This window comes from Anomaloglossus baeobatrachus, chromosome 1 (assembly GCF_048569485.1).
Source record: "Anomaloglossus baeobatrachus isolate aAnoBae1 chromosome 1, aAnoBae1.hap1, whole genome shotgun sequence".
Lineage (NCBI taxonomy): Eukaryota > Metazoa > Chordata > Amphibia > Anura > Aromobatidae > Anomaloglossus > Anomaloglossus baeobatrachus.
Window position 1 is genome coordinate 970206798 of NC_134353.1, and position 19340 is coordinate 970226137.

Below are 19340 nucleotides of genomic sequence, written 5' to 3' on the forward strand. Positions count from 1 at the left end.
CTAGCACAATCCACTGCAATCAGTGAAATTATCGATATTATTTACATATTACATTTACATATTTTATTTATTTTACAATGCTATTAAATCTGTCTATTTTGTACTTAAAATTTATTAGAAAAGAGAAAAAAAACTGTTTATATAGTTATACTGTAATGAAGGCCTAAATACAATGTTCCTTCTTTACAATTAGCAAAAATAGTGGCTGTACAAAAATTGCACTGGGATATTGGGTTGGATCCTTTTCCGGGGTGAATGTCACCCCCATTGCCATCCCATCTAAGTCTATAAAGTATTGAAATATGTATTAAACGTGTTAGCTTTTTCTAACTGATTGACGTTTGTTTACTTTGTGATTTTCAGTCATTTATAGTTTATACATTTGGTAGAAATGAATCTGCCATGTTACCTTCATATCAGCACAGTAATAAGCATGATAATAAGCCTGAAATTTAGATAATAAAGAAATAATTCAGAAATACCTAAAGACCCTTGCATGGAAACAAGTGACCACAATCCTCACAATTACTTTATGATAGGCCGAGTAATTGCACGGTCCTGGGGAGCGCTAAGGAGGAGACAGATGGTTTCTTGCTTGAATTTGTTTATTCATACCACAACGTATTTCGATATCAATGTAATATCTTCATCAGGTGGATAATTATTAAAATACGGGAAATGACATATAAAGGGGTTGGTAACTTCCTATTGGTTGTTACAATTAGCATGTGGGCTAACAAAGGTTAACCCTTACTTAACAAACAATTAATCCCTATTATAAAAAGATTAAAAATCCTTGGTATGAATAGCATAAAAACAGATGTCTAAAAACAACAAGGAGATGTAAGTCAATGTAAAACAAAAAAAAATATTATAAAATATGCACATTAATATGAAATAATAATAATAATATGCAAATGAATTGCAGTGAAGGAATAGCACACAAACAGAATCACGATAATAGTGGTAGTATTGGTGCACCGCAGAGTGGCCAACCACGGGCTCCCCACAGATAAATACAAATTGCAGACTGATTTAAAGGGAATTTTTTTCTCTTTCCCTCTCCTCCCTCCTTCTTCTTTCCCGCCTTCATTCCTCTCCTTTTCCCAATATTACCTTATTCTCAGTGCTTGGCAACATTTTCAATGGTCAAATTCAAACCCTCGGGGTGCAGGGTCCCTAAATTATATATCCAATAGCTCTCACGTTTTATTAATTTCTCAAATCGATCAGAGCCAGAATTCACCACATGATCGATGATAATTAATCTTAGTTGTTTGGGGTCCTTTTGATGCGTGGTACTAAATTGTCTGGATAAACTACATTGTTGGTATCTATTCCGTATATTGGATCTGTGTTTATTCAGTCTAGCATGCATGGTTTGCATAGTGCATCCCACATACTGTAGGCCGCATGTGCACTCCAGCAGGTAGACTACATAAGTGCTTTGGCAAGTCAATTTGAGTTTGATTGAATAAGACAGGCCTGTCGTGCAGTATGTGAAGGAAGGGGCATTGTCCCCAATTACTTCATAACACAGACATCAAGGGATATTACAACAGAAACACCCCATGCCTACTGGAGTAATTGTAGCAACAGGTAAAGTGTTAGAAAACGGGTTGCTTGGGGCTCCCAAATTGCGTAGACTGATGTTCCTGTGATAAATAATAGATGGCTTAGGGGGAATACGATCATGAAACAGAGGATCTCCTTGAAAAAGAAACCAATACTTTTTCAACAGGTCATGGATTTAAACTCTGGAGTGACAAAAAGTGGTGATTAGGCTCCATTTACTAAATCCCGAATTAGTTTTTTTGTTTTTTTTCATCAATGCTTTGATTACTATTAATCTTGTTGATACAAGAATCCTGAGAAAAATTGACAGTCTTCTTAAAAGCATTTTTCAACAATTTTGATGGGTAACCCTTTTGTATAAATCTCTTGCGTAAGAGAATGATTCCTGTAGGAAGTCATCATCACTGGTGCAATTTTTCCTAACCCTCCAGTATTGGCCATATGGCATGTTAGTGATCCAAGTGGGGAGGTGTCCACTCTCAATCCTCAAGGCTGCACAACCTCTCCAGGTGAGGGGTTAAAATACCCTTTCTACTATCCTTTCCCTGCAATCCTTCACATGCGCTCCTCTCTCTTTTTCGTGTACTTAATTACTTTATGACGGCATCTCCATAGCTGGTGGCATCAGTCTGATACCTAATGTAATTAACCTTCTATTCTTTACATCCATAGTCTATTCATCTGTAGTTACAGAAGTGTCTATAGCCTTTATACTGAGACTGGTGAAAGAGCAAACACTAGATAAGGACATTTATTTACAAGTGTCAGACTCTCACCAGAAGACAGAATCAAGAAGTTTCTGTAATGGATAAATGCATTAACATCTGACTAGTTGGTAAAATGAAGTGATGAAATGTAGGAAAGTAGATTGAGCAGTCCTGGCCATCTACAACAATGTTTGTGACTATACATTGAGAAATTATGTAACAGAATGTAATATGATTTGGGAATCAAGGCAGTAAAATATTTTTTGAACACAAAGGACAATCAATTTCAATCTCATAACACTTTTTTTAAATATTACAATTTGCGTTGACTCAAAATAAATTTAATTTGAATTGCATATTTTCCACCAAGTAAAAGGCACCGCTATGGGTACGGACTGGGCACCTGTTTGTGCACAATTATTTTTAGTGCAATGAGAATATTTTCAAAAGCTACAAGAAGTTAATAAAAATAAGTGTCCCCCACCACTGGCACTTTAATTTGTGCTTTTTATTCCAAAGTCATATAGGAATATAGAATAAGGAGACACATACTGGGCTGAATTACTCTTCATTTGTCTCTGACATCACAACTCTATGCCCTCCTTTTAATTTCACCAGTAATGTGCTTTACATATTGAATTACTTTATTCAACAGGGCAGTATATGAAGCGACTACAGATAGTATGAAACATAAAGAAAAGACAACATGGAAAGTATTTTCATAAAACTTGTAAGTGTCCTAACATGTTTTATAAAACAAATGCTGAGTCTATTACTATCATTCAGACTTAGGAGACGTAAAGCCTCCATTTTAATAATTGACTGTACACTATTTTGTAACAGTTTTTGTGTGATATTTTCCTCTTTCTCATGATACTTGTTGCAAATATAAACACATAAAACACTTGCAGTTTGGAGTAATTTTATGTTCCTCCCTCATATGTGTCCTGTGCCCGGGAGGACTTTCCCCAGATTGTATTGAACCAATAAGTTAAGTGAAGCATTTAGCAACTGAGCAAATGGTTTTTACAATATACAAGTGATAATATTCACAAATGATCCCATATATTTCATATTTAACTTGATGTATAAAACAATTATTATTAACCTTCAATTCACCTAAAGAAAATTGCTGCATTTGCTATATCTGCAATAATTGCAATGTCTGCATTTAATATTAACTCAAAGTAATATCTCTTCAAGCCAAGTTTTTTTCTTATTCCAGCAATTCTAGTGTGAGTTGTCCCTTAACTAGTCCATCTTTTATACTTCTATTATGTCTGAGACAGACGACTGGTGAATTTACTGCTTTTGGAGCTGTGAAAATCAAAAAGGGTGCACCAAATCCAAATACACCAAGATTGGAAACAGCAGGTGAACACAAACAATAAATAGTAATGTAATATTTTTATTAACAAAATATCTAAAATTTAATAAGATGAGAATAAAATACAGAAAGGAGCCTGCAAAAGAGGGACCTGGAAAGCAGGAAGATATATAAATAAGTTAAGTTGCCAGTATAGCATTATATATTCAGATCAATAGGTATCCACCTCGCACTAGAGACTATCAGCACACAATACACTAGCATGTGTTTATACTGTAAATAGTAAATTAGCAAGTGCTACACAATAGAATTTAATTAGCACGTGTCATACACCCAGGACACACAGTAATCAACATCATTACCACATGACATGCTCTCAAACTTACAAGCTTACTATTGGTCAGTGGCACATGTTTTAGGACATGTTCCCCCCTCCCTGACATACTCACTGAGGAAGTTTTACAAAACATGCGTTGGGGTGACGGCATGCTGGACACCAATACAACTACAGGTAATTACGATACGATACACTTTATTGATTCCATGGGAAATTCTGGTGTCAGCAGCACAACTTACATCATAACATGAATTGCATAATTGACAAGACAGTGGAGGTGACAGAAGAACATTATACATTAGATTAGGACATACACAGCGGGGAACTGAAAGTAGAAGAAATAAAGTAGACATTCCCCTGATGATGTAACACTAATGTTATTGTTGTACATTCCCAGAGCAGTTGGCACAAATGATTTCCTATATGTTTCCTTCTTACACCTCATAAGGATTCGCCGGTTACTGAAGGTCTCTTCTGTCTCATGAGAAGCTCATATAATGGATGTGCATTATTATTCAGAATCGCCGTACACTTTTTCAGAGTTCTTCTCTCCACGACCTCCTCCAGAGTCCAGATTACAGCCAACAGCGGAGCTACCACCCCAGCATCAGAGACCCGCACACTACTACCCCAGCATCAGACACCGGCACACTACTACCCCAGCATCAGACACCCGACCACTACTACCCCAGCATCAGACACCCGCACACTACTACCCCAGCATCAGAGACCCGCACACTACTACCCCAGCATCAGAGACCCGCACACTACTACCCCAGCATCAGAGACCCGCACACTACTACCCCAGCATCAGAGACCCGCACACTACTACCCCAGCATCAGAGACCCGCACACTACTACCCCAGCATCAGAGACCCGCACACTACTACCCCAGCATCAGAGACCCGCACACTACTACCCCAGCATCAGAGACCCGCACACTACTACCCCAGCATCAGAGACCCGCACACTACTACCCCAGCATCAGAGACCCGCACACTACTACCCCAGCATCAGAGACCCGCACACTACTACCCCAGCATCAGACCCGCACACTACTACCCCAGCATCAGACCCGCACACTACTACCCCAGCATCAGAGACCCGCACACTACTACCCCAGCATCAGAGACCCGCCCACTACTACCCCAGCATCAGAGACCCGCCCACTACTCCCCCAGCATCAGAGACCCGCACACTACTCCCCCAGCATCAGAGACCCGCACACTACTACCCCAGCATCAGAGACCCGCACACTACTACCCCAGCATCAGAGACCCGCACACTACTACCCCAGCATCAGAGACCCGCACACTACTACCCCAGCATCAGAGACCCGCACACTACTACCCCAGCATCAGAGACCCGCACACTACCACCCCAGCATCAGAGACCCGCACACTACCACCCCAGCATCAGAGACCCGCACACTACCACCCCAGCATCAGAGACCCGCACACTACCACCCCAGCATCAGAGACCCGCACACTACCACCCCAGCATCAGAGACCCGCACACTACCACCCCAGCATCAGAGACCCGCACACTACCACCCCAGCATCAGAGACCCGCACACTACTACCCCAGCATCAGAGACCCGCACACTACCACCCCAGCATCAGACCCCCGCACACTACTACCCCAGCATCAGAGACCCGCACACTACTACCCCAGCACCAGAGACCCGCACACTACTACCCCAGCACCAGAGACCCGCACACTACTACCCCAGCATCAGAGACCCGCACACTACTACCCCAGCATCAGAGACCCGCACACTACTACCCCAGCATCAGAGACCCGCACACTACTACCCCAGCATCAGAGACCCGCACACTACTACCCCAGCATCAGAGACCCGCACACTACTACCCCAGCATCAGAGACCCGCACACTACTACCCCAGCATCAGAGACCCACACACTACCACCCCAGCATCAGAGACCCGCACACTACCACCCCAGCATCAGAGACCCGCACACTACCACCCCAGCATCAGAGACCCGCACACTACCACCCCAGCATCAGAGACCCGCACACTACCACCCCAGCATCAGAGACCCGCACACTACCACCCCAGCATCAGAGACCCGCACACTACCACCCCAGCATATGAGTACAAAAAAGATGGCACTGGCCACTACAGACTGGTAGAACATTTCTAACATTTTGCTGCACACATTAGAAGACCTCAGTTTCCTTAGGAAATACAATCTGCTCATCCCCTTCTTGTAGACCCTCTCTGAGTGGCATCTCCAGTCCAGTTTGCTATCCAGGTGGACCCCCAAATATTTGTAACTCTCCACCTGCTCCCCTCCTGACCAGCAATAGTGATGGGTACATTCCATCTTTCTCCTGCTATAGTTGGCCACCAACTCTTTAGTTTTCTTAACATTTAGTTGTAGATAGTTACCATGGCACCAATCCACAAAATTCGACACCACCCTTCTTTATTCCTCATCCCCCTGGTCCCCCCTAATACATCAAACAACCACGGAGTCATGCGAGAATTTTTGAAGGTGGTAAAAATCAGATTTATACTGAAAGTCTGATGTATACAGTGTGAATAGGAAGGGCGCTAGCACCTTTCCCTGAGGGGCACCTACACCGCTCAATAATCTGCTAGACACAACTGCTCCCATCTGTACACACTGTGGCCGATCTGATAGGTAGTCAGTTATCCAATTTCTCATCCCCTCCTCCACCTTCATATCAGTCATCTTTTTGTGTAGTAAGAGTGACTGCAGGGTGTTAGATGCGCTTGAGAAATCAAAGAACATCGCTCGCACAGTGGTTTCATCCTTCTCCAAAAATGAATGTACAGTATGTAACAGAGAATAGCATCGTCCACCCCCAATCTATGCCGGTAAGCAAACTGTAGGGGATGAATAAAAGCCCTCACCCTCGGACTCAAGTGAGCAAGCACTAATCTTTCCAAGGCCTTCATAGCATGAGATGTTAAGGCTACAGGACGATAGTCATTTAGGGTTGCAGGAGAAGTAGTCTTGGGTACCTGAACCAGACAGGAAGTTTTCCATAACACTGGTACCCTCTGTGTTTGTAGACTTGCATTAAATAGGTGTGTAAAGACCGTACACAGCTGGTCTGCACACACTTTAAGGACACGTGGACTGAGTCCATCTGGCCCTGCAGCTTCACCAATGTTAAGTGACTTAAACTGCCTCCTCACATCATTTTCGGAGACTCTGAAATTAGTCTGCTCATCCTCCAATATCAATGTTGCAGAATTTGCACCAGATTCACATCCTCTGTCAGTTGGTGTTACACATGTATTGCTAAATCTATTGAAATACTCATTCATCTCATTAGCCTTGTCCAGTTTTCCTCCCCCATGCTCAGACCTCACCTTAAGCCCAGTCAGTAATTTCATTCCTGACCAAACCTCCCTGGATTTATTGTGGGACAGTTTCTTTTCAAATTTAATTCTGAAGACTTCCTGGGCCTCCTTTATTTTATACTTCAATTCATGCTGTATCATTATAATTTCCTCTTTGTCACCTAATTTAAATGCCTTTTTTTTTCCTGTTGAGCAAATGCTTCAATTCTTTTGTTATCCTTGTCTTGTTATTTGCAAAACACCTAATCTTTTTAACAGGCACCAACATATCAGTGCAGGAGTTGATGTAGTCAGTCACTCTACCAACCACTTCATTAACATTTGCATACTCGTCCATTGTCCCAAGCAACACATCCCAGTCTGTAAGATGAAGGCAATCCTGTAAAGCTGGGTTTACACACTGCAACATCTCAAACGACATCGCTGTAACGTCACCGGTTTTGTGACGCAATAGCGATGTTGTTTGCGATGTTGCAGTGTGTGAAACCTATCAGCGACCTGGCCCCTGCTGTGAAGTTGCTGGAAGTTGCTGATCACTACACGTCGTTCAGGACCATTCCTAGGTCCTTTGTTTCCCGCTGTGCAGCATGAAGTTTCAGTGTGTGAATCCTTTTCAGCGACTTTGTTAGCAACTTCCCTTTCAAAAGGCTGCTTATCAACGTCCCCAACAACCAGCTAGGTCGCTCTGCAGGTCCGGATCGCTGGTAAGTTGTTGGCCAGGTTTGCCGGGTTGAACGCTCACCAGAGACTTAGCAGAGACTTAGGGAGGTCGCTATTGCGTCACCAAACCGGTGACGTTACAGCGATGTCCTTTGCGATGTTGCAGTGTGTAAACCCAGCTTAAAACCTGTTCATTTGTTGGATTCCACATTCTAATTGTTTTAATTGTAGCAGCTGTTTACTAACAACCCAATTGCAATTAGTTAATTGCTATATGTTATTAGTTTGCTCCTCTACTTGCACCTTGCACTTTGTGTGAGGTGGATACCTATTGATCTGTATATATAATGCTATGCCTGGCAACTTAACTTATTTATATAACTGCTGTCCAGGTCCCTCCTTTGTGAGGCACCTTTCTGTATTTTAATATAATTAAATTTTATATATTTTGTTAAAAGTTTACAGTGAAGGAGATATTTATTTGATCCCTTGATAATTTTGTAAGTTTGCCAGTGACAAACACATGAACAGTCTATAATTTTAAGGGTAGGTAAATATTAACACTGAAAGATAGAATATCCAAAAAAAATCCAGAAAATCATATTATATAATTTTATTTGCATTTTTCACAGAGAAATAAGTATTTGATCCCATCCCAAACATTGAGTTCTGGCTCCTACAGACACTTAGATGCTCCTAATCCCCTCGTTCCCTACATTACAGACGGCTCTTACATTGTCCCCTGTATAAAGACTCCTGTCCACAGACTCCATTAATCATTTTTTAATGGGAACTAGGTCTCCTATGGGTCTAAATAGAAAAAATGATGTGTTATATGCTTATTGATTTAATTATATGCATTAATGTTTTTTGTAGTTTATTGGGAAATTTGAAATTGAAATGTTGGGTTTCATATAGCTTTTTTGCTATGATAAGATGTTTTTTTCTTGTTATAAAAATTAAGTGTGTTTCAATGTGCTGATTATATGGGGTCAATGGAGGTTTTTTGCTGCACTTTTTTTTTTTTTTTTCCCCTCTCTCTGGTTTGTGATCTCATGTCCGGGTCTCAGCCCTTTTTTAATGAGTCCATTTTCTCAGAAGGGTTAGAGACAGATTAAGAACTTGTACGTTCTAAACGCGTCCTATTTTTTGGGCATGTTTGACCCTGTCAAGGACTTTTTTAATATGAATTTATGAATAAAATTTTGACATTTTAAGAAAGAAATTTTCCGTGGACTGGACTGCTGGATTTTTTGTTATACCAAGCCTTGCCACCTTAGTTTCCTTGCATGGTCCTGGATGAGCAGTTTCCTTGATGAGAAGGTGAGCCGGACAAATTCTTTGTTTTGTTTAAGACTCCATTAATCAGTCAGACTCTAACCTCTACAACATGGGCGACCAAGGAGCTTTCTAAGGATGTCAGGGAAAAGATCATAGACCTGCACAAGGCTGCAATGGGATACAAAACCATAAGTAAGACGCTGGGTGAGAAGTAGACAACTGTTGGTGCAATAGTAAGACCTGTGGTGCAATAGTAATTCCTGTGTGAACAGACTTAAACAGCAGACTCCTCAGATTTTGTTTAACTGTGTTCACACAGGATTCATCCTGTCAGGAGCATTTATGCCCCACTACAAAATCTGAGGAGTCTGCTCCAGAGACTGAGGGCACCAGGCCTCTGATCCTACATGGATATTGGGACAATAAAACTCTCACACCACTAATCAAAGCTAATTAAGGATTCCCTCTCTAAGCTCAGTGTTTGTTTATTTAAATGTCCTTTTATAATGCATCCGTCTGCTCTGTGCATATATTTGTGTTTCTTCAGATATTTTGTCATACCATGCCTGATGAAGAGACCTGAGAAGTCTGGAAAGCTTGCTTTGTAACATCATTATATTTTATTTTAGTTAGCCATTAAAAGGTATCACAGCTACAACATTTTAATTTTGGTTATCTCACTGAGAGTAATCAATCAATCTTGATGTGTATTTGGATTTGGTGCACCTAAAAAGGTGCATGTATGTCATGGGAACTTATAATAGTAAAGGACATGTCATATTTGATTCTTTTGGAGCCAGTATAGAATCACTTTCAATCATATACCAATTTTTTCCAATTACTTTTTTTATAATTTCCCTCATAGGATTACATCGACATCACAACTAGACACATTTCTCGTGCTTGTTCTTTTTATGCCGTAGTATCAATGACCTTTCCTGTGATTGGGCTATCAAAACTAGTTTTAACAATTGCTTTTGGATAAGCATGATCCTGCAACTGTTTAATACCTAATATTGTTTTATAAAAATGATTTCTCACTACTCTTGATACGACGTTATCACAATAATTGACTATATGGTAATGATCTTTAATGTGATATGGATGATAACTATCAAAATGTATGTGTGAATTCAATGCTGTTGGTTTATGATATCGATATGTATGTATCTAACCCTCCACTATTTTCATTTCACATCCAATATTTCTTTTTGGTTCCCAACAATTTTGCTTGTAACTGTGATATTAACTTGATTATGGTGTAAGAAGCTGAAAGAGTCAGTAAATTCCTGTGGTTTACCATCTCATGCTATGGAAATATTGTCTGTAGATTGTAAAAACAATTTGATAAGTGACAAAAATAATTTGTCACATAACATTTATTTTCAGTTTTAAAACACCAGAAAATATTTTTTGAAAAGTTGGAGTGACCGGCGTACCCATTGTGGCACCAGCTGCCGGGATATACCAGTGCCTCTGAAATCGAAAGGATTTAAGTTCCAAAATAAAGTCTAAGAATTTACATGTAAATTTGATTAGTTATTACTCAGTATAATAATTCTCCAGCGTCTTACAGCCGCTGCACTTCCCTCCTGTAGGATGCCAGTGTACAGGCTCTCAATATCAATCGTCAGCTGGACTCCTTTTTGCTTTACCAACTGGTCCAGCATTTGTAAAGAATCTTCTGTTTTCTGTACATACAAGGGACTTTTCTCTACCAATCCATGTATCATCCAGTTCATATTGGGGGGCAGAGGTTCAGTAACTGAATCCTGTCCTGCTATTATAGGACATCTACATGGACTGTCTGTATATTTATAGATTTTGGAACAAAGTACCAGTATGGTTTTTAAGATATGCTATCTATATTTTTTTCAAAAAATGTGATATACAATGTGCCCTTCAATTGGTCCAGTCCTACCTTCTAATATGAAAACTTCACCTTTTGCCAGACGACCTCAATGTACAGCCTGGGGTAGAGCAGGGCCACTGTCCGATTTTATAGACATTCAGCGCTAAAATATTATATAAATGAGATGCCTAGCTGATAACAATGGGGGCCACGCTCGTGTTTGTAGAAAGTGTGAGAAACTAAAGCAAAATCAAAGAAATCTCCCTTGTTACAATGGGATGGCTTTACGCTTTTTTGATAAAACATAGTGTTTTCTCAGTACTTTGTAATCTATATGTACTATTACTTTTAATTTTCTTACAGCATGGTGTATGCTCATTATATTTACATCTAACATTTAGTCAGTTAAATGGAAATAATGTGAACATGATCCTATAAGTTGAATGTATACCAAACTATATTCCAGCTAGTTTCTTTGATTTTGCTTTAGTTTCTGGTACTTTGTACAATCTGGGGCATGGCCTCTGTTTTGAGTTAGGCAACTGATTTATAGCCTACCATGGATGGGTGTTTCTTACATTCCGGCCTCTGCCCCAATCTACATTAAGGTAATCTGACACAAGATGAGGTTTTAATATTAGAAGATAGGGCCGTTCCGTTTGCCATACAACTTATCACCATGGTATGGGTTTTATACATTTTTTTTTTTTTTATCAAAAACGGTGTTTACTAAGGACCCTATGTTATTTATATGTACTTTTAGTGTTTACTTACAGCCGGGCATATGTTGATTTTGTTTTTATTTTCTAGCTTACGTTTTTGTCTGTTAAATATGACAGAGTCCTAGAAGATATTGGACATTGAGGGCAGATCCAAAAGTCATGAGGCTTTTTCTTCTCCCATCCCATTTATGAGAGAAATAGGCTATAATACATGGCTCCAGATCCTACCTGTATGGGATTTTCTACACTCGATATGTGGTACTATCTTCAAATGAGGTAATGAAAGATGATTCATTCCCTCCTCACATGTCCGCACAGGAAGCGGAGCTGAAAGCGCTCACTGAAGCGTGTAGACTGGCAAAATGTAAAGCAGTCAATACTTTCACAAACTCATGCTATTCATTTAGGATCAAGTGATTCTATAAATATTTACTGTTAGGTGGTCATTTATTATCCTATTTACACTGGCAGACAGCTCTAAATTATGTGCACTAAACGATTTGTAATGCATCGTCTAGTACGCATAGGCTGCAATTGTTCTCGATAGACTGAGCTCTATTGATACAGGGCAATATAATGCCAGGAACAATGATTTTAAGACTATTAAGAAACAATCTTATCTGATGAATGATTATTTTGCTCCTGTTACAAATATTCATTCATGATATGGTGCATTTACATTGAAACAAAGTGACCCAACAAATTCACAGGTTCCAATAAGTTTACTTTATTCTTAACAATATTTAAAAGATTTTTCAAGTATAAATTAATTTAAAAATCACAAATAAATTGATATTGCAGTTTAGATATCATAGATTCTAAATATCAGGTTATTATGGGCTCTGAAAATATCTCGGCTTTCCACGGCAGGTCCATATATTTCAGAACGTCCATGGCAGAGCGTCTCTCACAGGCGTTTATTGTCAGCAGTTCCCAAAACATTTTTCTTGCCTCTACCGATATTTTGTTCCACTTCTCTGGAGCTTTGTATATATCTTTTTTCACCTGCCACCAGGCAAACTCTTTGTATTCGTGATCACGGCGCACTGCCCCATGCCAAGGGAAGAATCCAGATAACATGAAATATATCAGAACTCCGAAAGCCCAGACATCAAGACTAGGAAGAAGTAAAAGCTGATCTCCTGGTCTTAAGCAGCAGAGCTCTGGAGCGGTGTAGGGTTTATACCAGGACACAGAAGAAACAGATGTGCCCTGGAGCCTGGTGAGTCCAAAGTCTGCCAGTTTTACCCAGTGACACTCGGCATCCATCAGAAGAATATTATTTGGTTTAATATCTCGGTGAACCATTCCTCTGTTGTGCATGAAGTCCAGAGCGCTGGCGATCTGAAGAATGCAACGCTTCACCATGTCTTCCTGCATGCCGACCTAAGAAAGAGACAACACCGGAGATCACACAGCTGAAAGCAGACAGGAGAATTATTCTCAGGGAGAAGACTTGTAGATGCCTTCTACTAACATATACAATTCCTGGAGTCATCAGTTCTAGTCTGCTCTTCATCAGTTTTATTCAACTTTGTTAGTTTAACTAATAAATAAATATGGCTTTCATAGAGGACGTTACCCAGCTCACCCATTCTCCTGGATGCTAAACCTACCTAATTATGGAGTGTCCCAAGCTTCTGCATACTGGAATATGAGTTTATTAACTTTGGGAGAACACAATGATGTTTCCTATCACATCTGCAATAGAAATCATAAACTTTTCAAGTAAAATGTAAAAAATGCTTAGTATGTATAAAAGTGGAAAACAACATGCATAAGATCTTACTTTAGGTTGAAGGATGGACTGAAGATTTCCCGCCGGTGCCACTTCTTGAACAAATACAAAATCCCTACTGGTCTGGAAGAAGACGTCATGAGTAAAGATGATGTTCTGGTGGCAGCTGAGGGTTTGAGAAATGCAATATTCCAGGAGGAAGATGTCTGCCGGAGTCGTCTTCTTCGCCATAATTTTTGCAGCCCTAATCTGTCCTGTTGACAAGACATTATAACTGTTGATTTGCACAACCATCATATTCCGTGACACTTTCAAAACCATACAAACAAACCTGATTAATAACTATATACAGGAGCACACCCAATATTAGATGATAGAGGTACAGAATACTATTGACGTCATGTGGCTAAGATAAACCTAGGGTCATACTTAGAGGGCTGACAAGTGCAGTATGTTAGGGTAAAGGGAGGCTACACTTTCATCTTACCATTAGAAGCTGAGATGAAATGAGAAAAATTAAGATCCAAAAGAGGAGTTTGAAAACATATGGTCTATATGATCACCAATTGATAAAACCAGCCTGATGGCACAAACATCATGATAGCCATCATCCATCATCATCTCACCTGAAGGTTTGTGTTTTCCCATGTAAACCTTTCCATAAGATCCTGTTCCAAGCTCTAGCAAAAGTTCAAAGTGGTCGGTCACTTCCATCATCTTCAGGTTCTTGGAAGTCTCTGATACCAGATGCAGAAGGTGTTTAGCCATGTTCTTGTTCACCTCATTGATGTGGGTGGCCATGCTGAAAAAAAAATAGATGAGAAATGACATTAAATATGCCATGAACATTTATCTGAATATTGCATAAAACATCTTACATTCCTATAAAAACATATTACATTCTCCACATGTCTTCTCAATTTTATAATAGTCTGTGGTCAGTGTGAGGATCCCCAGCATTGTATCATTCCCCAGAGATCTGCAGTCATATCATCTCCTATATCATACGCTATGTATCTATCACATTTACCTTACAGATGAAGATTGAAGATGTCCGCTGCTACTGGAGGAGACGATGGTCAAAGATGAACTCCTCCTGTAAACCAACAAGCCTACAACACACTGCTCCTCAGAGGCCGACACTGACCGGAGATCATCCACTGGATGGAGTAGATGTCTCTGAGAGAATGAGGTTATATTGGGGAAGAGCAGGGAGGTTGTCAATAAATGGGACATTGGCATTGGCCGAGACTTACTGTCTCCATTTACATAAGAACAGACATTGATAAGTCTCTGGAGGGAGGGAGCTGGGTGATTACATATGAATGGGTCCAGTGGGTGGGGCTCAGGCATTGGACACTGGCATTGTCTATGGAGAACTCTGGAAAATCTGCACCAGATCCTAGAACAGAATGAAAGATGTACCCTCTGTATGGGAATTGTCTCTGATCTCATACAGAGGATTATGGGGGGTTTTCTTACATCAGTGATACAGAATAAATGTTATATGAGTCTGTATATATAGAGGTATAAAGGGGCAATGCTTGTAAGGCTGAACATCTCTGTACACAGGACAACATCCAAAGGTTGTGTGGCAAATTCTCTGCCATAGTCATGTACATTAAGTCATAACAAGAAGATCACAATTTCATCAGACTTGTATTAATATCAAAGAGATAAGAGCTAATTCTTGAATCAGTCATATAGGAGGTGTGACCGGGTGTGAGAAATATCTTTAGGCTGATACATAATAGTTTTGATAGAAGAAAGCAGCTTGTATAGAATTTGTAGGTGCTTCACAAAGTTTATTATTATCTTGTGTACAGTTTGTGGATAATGCAGATACGATCGTGGAGGTCCTCGGGTATTTGCAACCTTTGCCGGTTCTCTTATAACTAGACTCTGTGATATCACAATATGTGCTCAGTGGTCACATATGACTTCTGGTAAATACACAGAATTATCACTGAGTTATCATGGTGCACATAATAAACTATGTGTAAAGATAGTCCTGGGAGTGGACTCACTGGACTGTGCACCGGACTCCCCTGCGATGCCGCTTCGAGCGAAACCCTATACAGGGACTGTCGGGCGTAACCACAGAGGGCCTAGATGCACAGAAGCCGGGATCAGCAGGAGTCACTGGATAGAGTCTTATAGATACAGGATCCAATCTGAACCAGGTACAGGTTAACGGGATCAGGCAGAAGTCCAGAACCGAAGACTGGTGCAGGTCACAGGGATTAGGCTGTAGTCCAGGAGCTGAGACTGGTGCAGGTTAATGGGATCAGGCTGAAGTGTGTGCTCAGAACGGTACTCAGGATCTGCAAGCAGAGACATTGTTACACAAAGCACAGGCATAGAGGACCTGAACAATTGGTACAAGAGACAAGCTACAGGGACGCTTTGAACAAGCACTGGCCATGGGGAATAGGAAGTACCCAAGGTTAATGAGTAGTCAAATCCCGGACAGCTCTGCTGGCCCTTTAAGTCTAGGTGAGTGCACGTGCATGGCCTCTAGAGTGCATGTGTGAGGACCGCAACCCAGAAGTCACAGCTGAGACCACAGGAGGAGAGGCAGGACGCTGGAGCGCAGGTGGCTGCAGTGAGTGTGAGGCGTGGAGCAGGAACCGTGGGGAAAAGGTATAAACGGGGTAGTAGGAGAACGGGCTCTGTGTGGAGCGGGGACCCCAGTAGTTGGAGCGACGGGTGGTGGGCGGCGCGGTCAGACCGGGAGCGTGACAGTATGATATAACACATTCAGCTCTGATGCATGTCAAAATGAACATTGTGAACATATATAGATGTAGCCATGGTAAAAGCGTGCAGATAGCACAACACTGGAGTATCACAGCGCGGAGAATTGTAATGGACCTGGACTGATCTGTCAATGACGTTTGCAAATTTAGTGTTTTTTTAATCCACAATATATGAGAGAACTGTCTGATATAAGGTTATTTGTACAGTTGAGTTTTCTACTCAGCTGTATATGGCAGCTCAATGAGATAAATAGAGGCCTCTTTGTAAAGCTGGGCTTGGAGACAATGGAAACAGCACTGGAGATTTATAAAGTTAATAAGACATATTAAGGAGGGAAACTTCCCACCACCCCCTGTGATACCATCCGCCATTGTGCTGCCGCCCCCTGTGATACCATCCGCCATTGTGCTGCCACCCCCTGTGATACCATCCGCCATTGTGCTGCCACCCCCTGTGATACCATCCGCCTTTGTGCTGCCACCCCCTGTGATACCATCCGCCATTGTGCTGCCACCCCCTGTGATACCATCCGCCTTTGTGCTGCCGCCGCCTGTGATACCATCCGCCATTGTGCTGCCGCCCCCTATGATACCATCCGCCATTGTGCTGCCGCCCCCTGTGATACCATCCACCATTGTGTTGCTTCCCCCTGTGATATCATCCACCATTGTACTGCCGCCCCCTGTGATACTATCCGCCATTCTGCTTCCACCCCCTGGGATATCATCCACCATTATGCTGCCGCCCCCTGTGATATCATCCGCCATTCTGCTGCTGCCCCCTGTGATATCATCCACCATTGTGCTGCCGCTTCCTGTGATATCATCCACCATTGTGATGCTGCCCCTGTGATATCATCCGCCATTACGCTTCCACCCCATATGATACCATCCGCCATTGTGCTGCTGCCCCCTGTGATACCATCCGCCATTGTGCTGCTGCCCTCTGTGATATCATCCGCCATTGTGCTGCTGCCCCCTGTGATATCCACCAATGTGCTGGTAACAAGGTAAACTGAAGTCAGAAATGTTTTACTTACATCTTTAGTTTCATGAAAGATTTCTGATGTCAGAAGACAAATCCTCTAAATTGTACAAGAATCCCAATATTAAATCTGAAATGATCATAGCTCTGGTTTCCGGCTGCTGAGTTTAATGTTAATAAGTGACACCCGAGATCTTAAAATCCAGCAGAATTTTTCATTGACACATTTAGAAAAAATTCTGGAGTTAACATTGCTCTGTATTATATTTCACGGGACACTTTTGAAGCTCTTATTTAGGTGGATTCCGTGTCCACCCTTATGATAAAGATGCCATCACTTGTATGAATGCTCCATTGCTACTTAACAACTAAAGAAGGATTTTTTTTACTACAAAGATTTCACAATAATATTTAAATGAATTGAATAGGTTTAACTGGGAAACCATGAAAAATTGCACACAGCACAATCCACTCTAATCAGTGAAGTTATCCATATTATTCACATATTTTGTTGAAATATTTACTAGTGATGAGCGAGTACTAAAAAGCTCGGGTGCTCGAGGCTCGGGCCGAGCCTCCCAAGATACTCGTGTACTCGGCCCGAGCACCGAGCCCAATGTTATCCTATGGGAGACCCGAGTATTTTTGTGAAATGACCCCCGGCAGCATGTAGAAACCCTAAAAATGTCACAAAAGTCTCAGAAGAGTGCTCAAATGACATGGCAACAGCATGGGGAAGACCCCTTGAAGCATTTATCACTCAAAAGTTACAGCTGTGAACAATTTTGTCCGCGTTTTACGCCATTTTTACGGACTCACCAGAAAACCTTCCAAAATGACACCAAAATGAATTTTCATGGCGGAAATGTTAAGGGCACATACCTAATAGTGAGATAGAGCTGGTGTATGTTACTTTTTGAGATTAATACATGAAAGATTTTACGTAAAACATTGTGTGGCACTCCGATGTCCAAAACGCACGTTTTGTGCTTTTTACTAGCGATGTCGGTCATTTTTTTTTTTTTTTCCATTCTATCTCCCGTCGGTCGGTCTCGCTCTGTCGGTCTCTGTCTTGTCTGTCCCCCTCTCACAGTCTGTCGGTCAGTCTCCCCCCTCTCTCTTACTTACCGTTCCCCGATCACTGTCGCGGCGCTGCACAGCTGTTCACTAAACTCCGGCGGCTTTTCCTCTTTTGAAAAAGCCGGCCGCTCATTAAACAATCTTGTATTCCCTGCTTTCCCCGCCCACTGGCACCTATGATTGGTTACAGTGAGACACGCCCCCACGCTGAGTGACGGGTGTCTCACTGCACCCAAACACAGCAGCCGGTGGGTGTGTGTATACTGTGCAGTGAAATAAATAATTAAATAATTAAAAAAACCGGCGTGCGGTCCCCCCAATTTTAATACCAGCCAGATAAAGCCATACGGCTGAAGGCTGGTATTCTCAGGATGGGGAGCTCCACGTTATGGGGAGCCCCCCAGCCTAACAATATCAGTCAGCAGCCGCCCAGAATTGCCGCATACATTATATGCGACAGTTCTGGGACTGTACCCGGCTCTTCCCGATTTACCCTAGTGCGTTGGCAAATCGGGGTAATAAGGAGTTAATGGCAGCCCATAGCTGCCACTAAATCCTAGATTAATCATGTCAGGCGTCTCCCCGAGATTCCTTCCATGATTAATCTGTAAATTACAGTTAAAAAACACACACACCCGAAAAATCCTTTATTAGAAATAAAAAACGCTAGCAAAGTCCCTCATCACCAATTTATTAACCCCGACAAACCCTCCATGTCCGGCGTAATCCACGGACCTCCAGCGTCGCGTCCAGCTGTGCTGCATGAAGGTGACAGGAGCTGCAGAATACACCGCCGCTTCGGTCAGCTTCACACAGCAACTGAGGTGAGTAGCGCGATCAGCTGAGCTGTCACTGAGGTTACCTGGATCCAGCGGTGGCCGCGGGTAACCTCAGTGACAGCTCAGCTGATCGCGCTACTCACCGCCGCTCCGGTCAGCTCCATGCAGCAACTGAGGTGA

At 41.7% G+C, this 19340-nt stretch overlaps 1 protein-coding gene across 1 annotated transcript; it reads right to left on the reverse strand.

The window, feature by feature from the left end:
* Positions 1-12644: 12644 nt before the first annotated feature.
* Positions 12645-17150, reverse strand: LOC142265290 (serine/threonine-protein kinase SBK1-like). The gene is made up of 5 exons (XM_075332278.1): positions 16910-17150; positions 14588-14717; positions 14184-14359; positions 13609-13811; positions 12645-13205 (listed from the first exon to the last, which is right to left on the reverse strand). Exons 1-5 carry the CDS (start codon positions 17148-17150, stop codon positions 12645-12647), a joined length of 1311 nt encoding a protein of 436 aa, XP_075188393.1.
* Between the last annotated feature and the right edge of the window lie 2190 nt (positions 17151-19340).

Coding starts and splice junctions, on each gene's coding strand:
- LOC142265290 (XM_075332278.1), bottom strand. CDS start 17,150: ATGGTGGATGATATCACAGGAAGCGGCAGCACAATGGTGGATGATATC. Junction 14,718..16,909: donor CGGCAGCACAATGGCGGATG/GTATCATAGGGG, acceptor TACTCCATCCAG/TGGATGATCTCCGGTCAGTG. Junction 13,206..13,608: donor AGTCCATCCTTCAACCTAAA/GTAAGATCTTAT, acceptor TCTCTTTCTTAG/GTCGGCATGCAGGAAGACAT.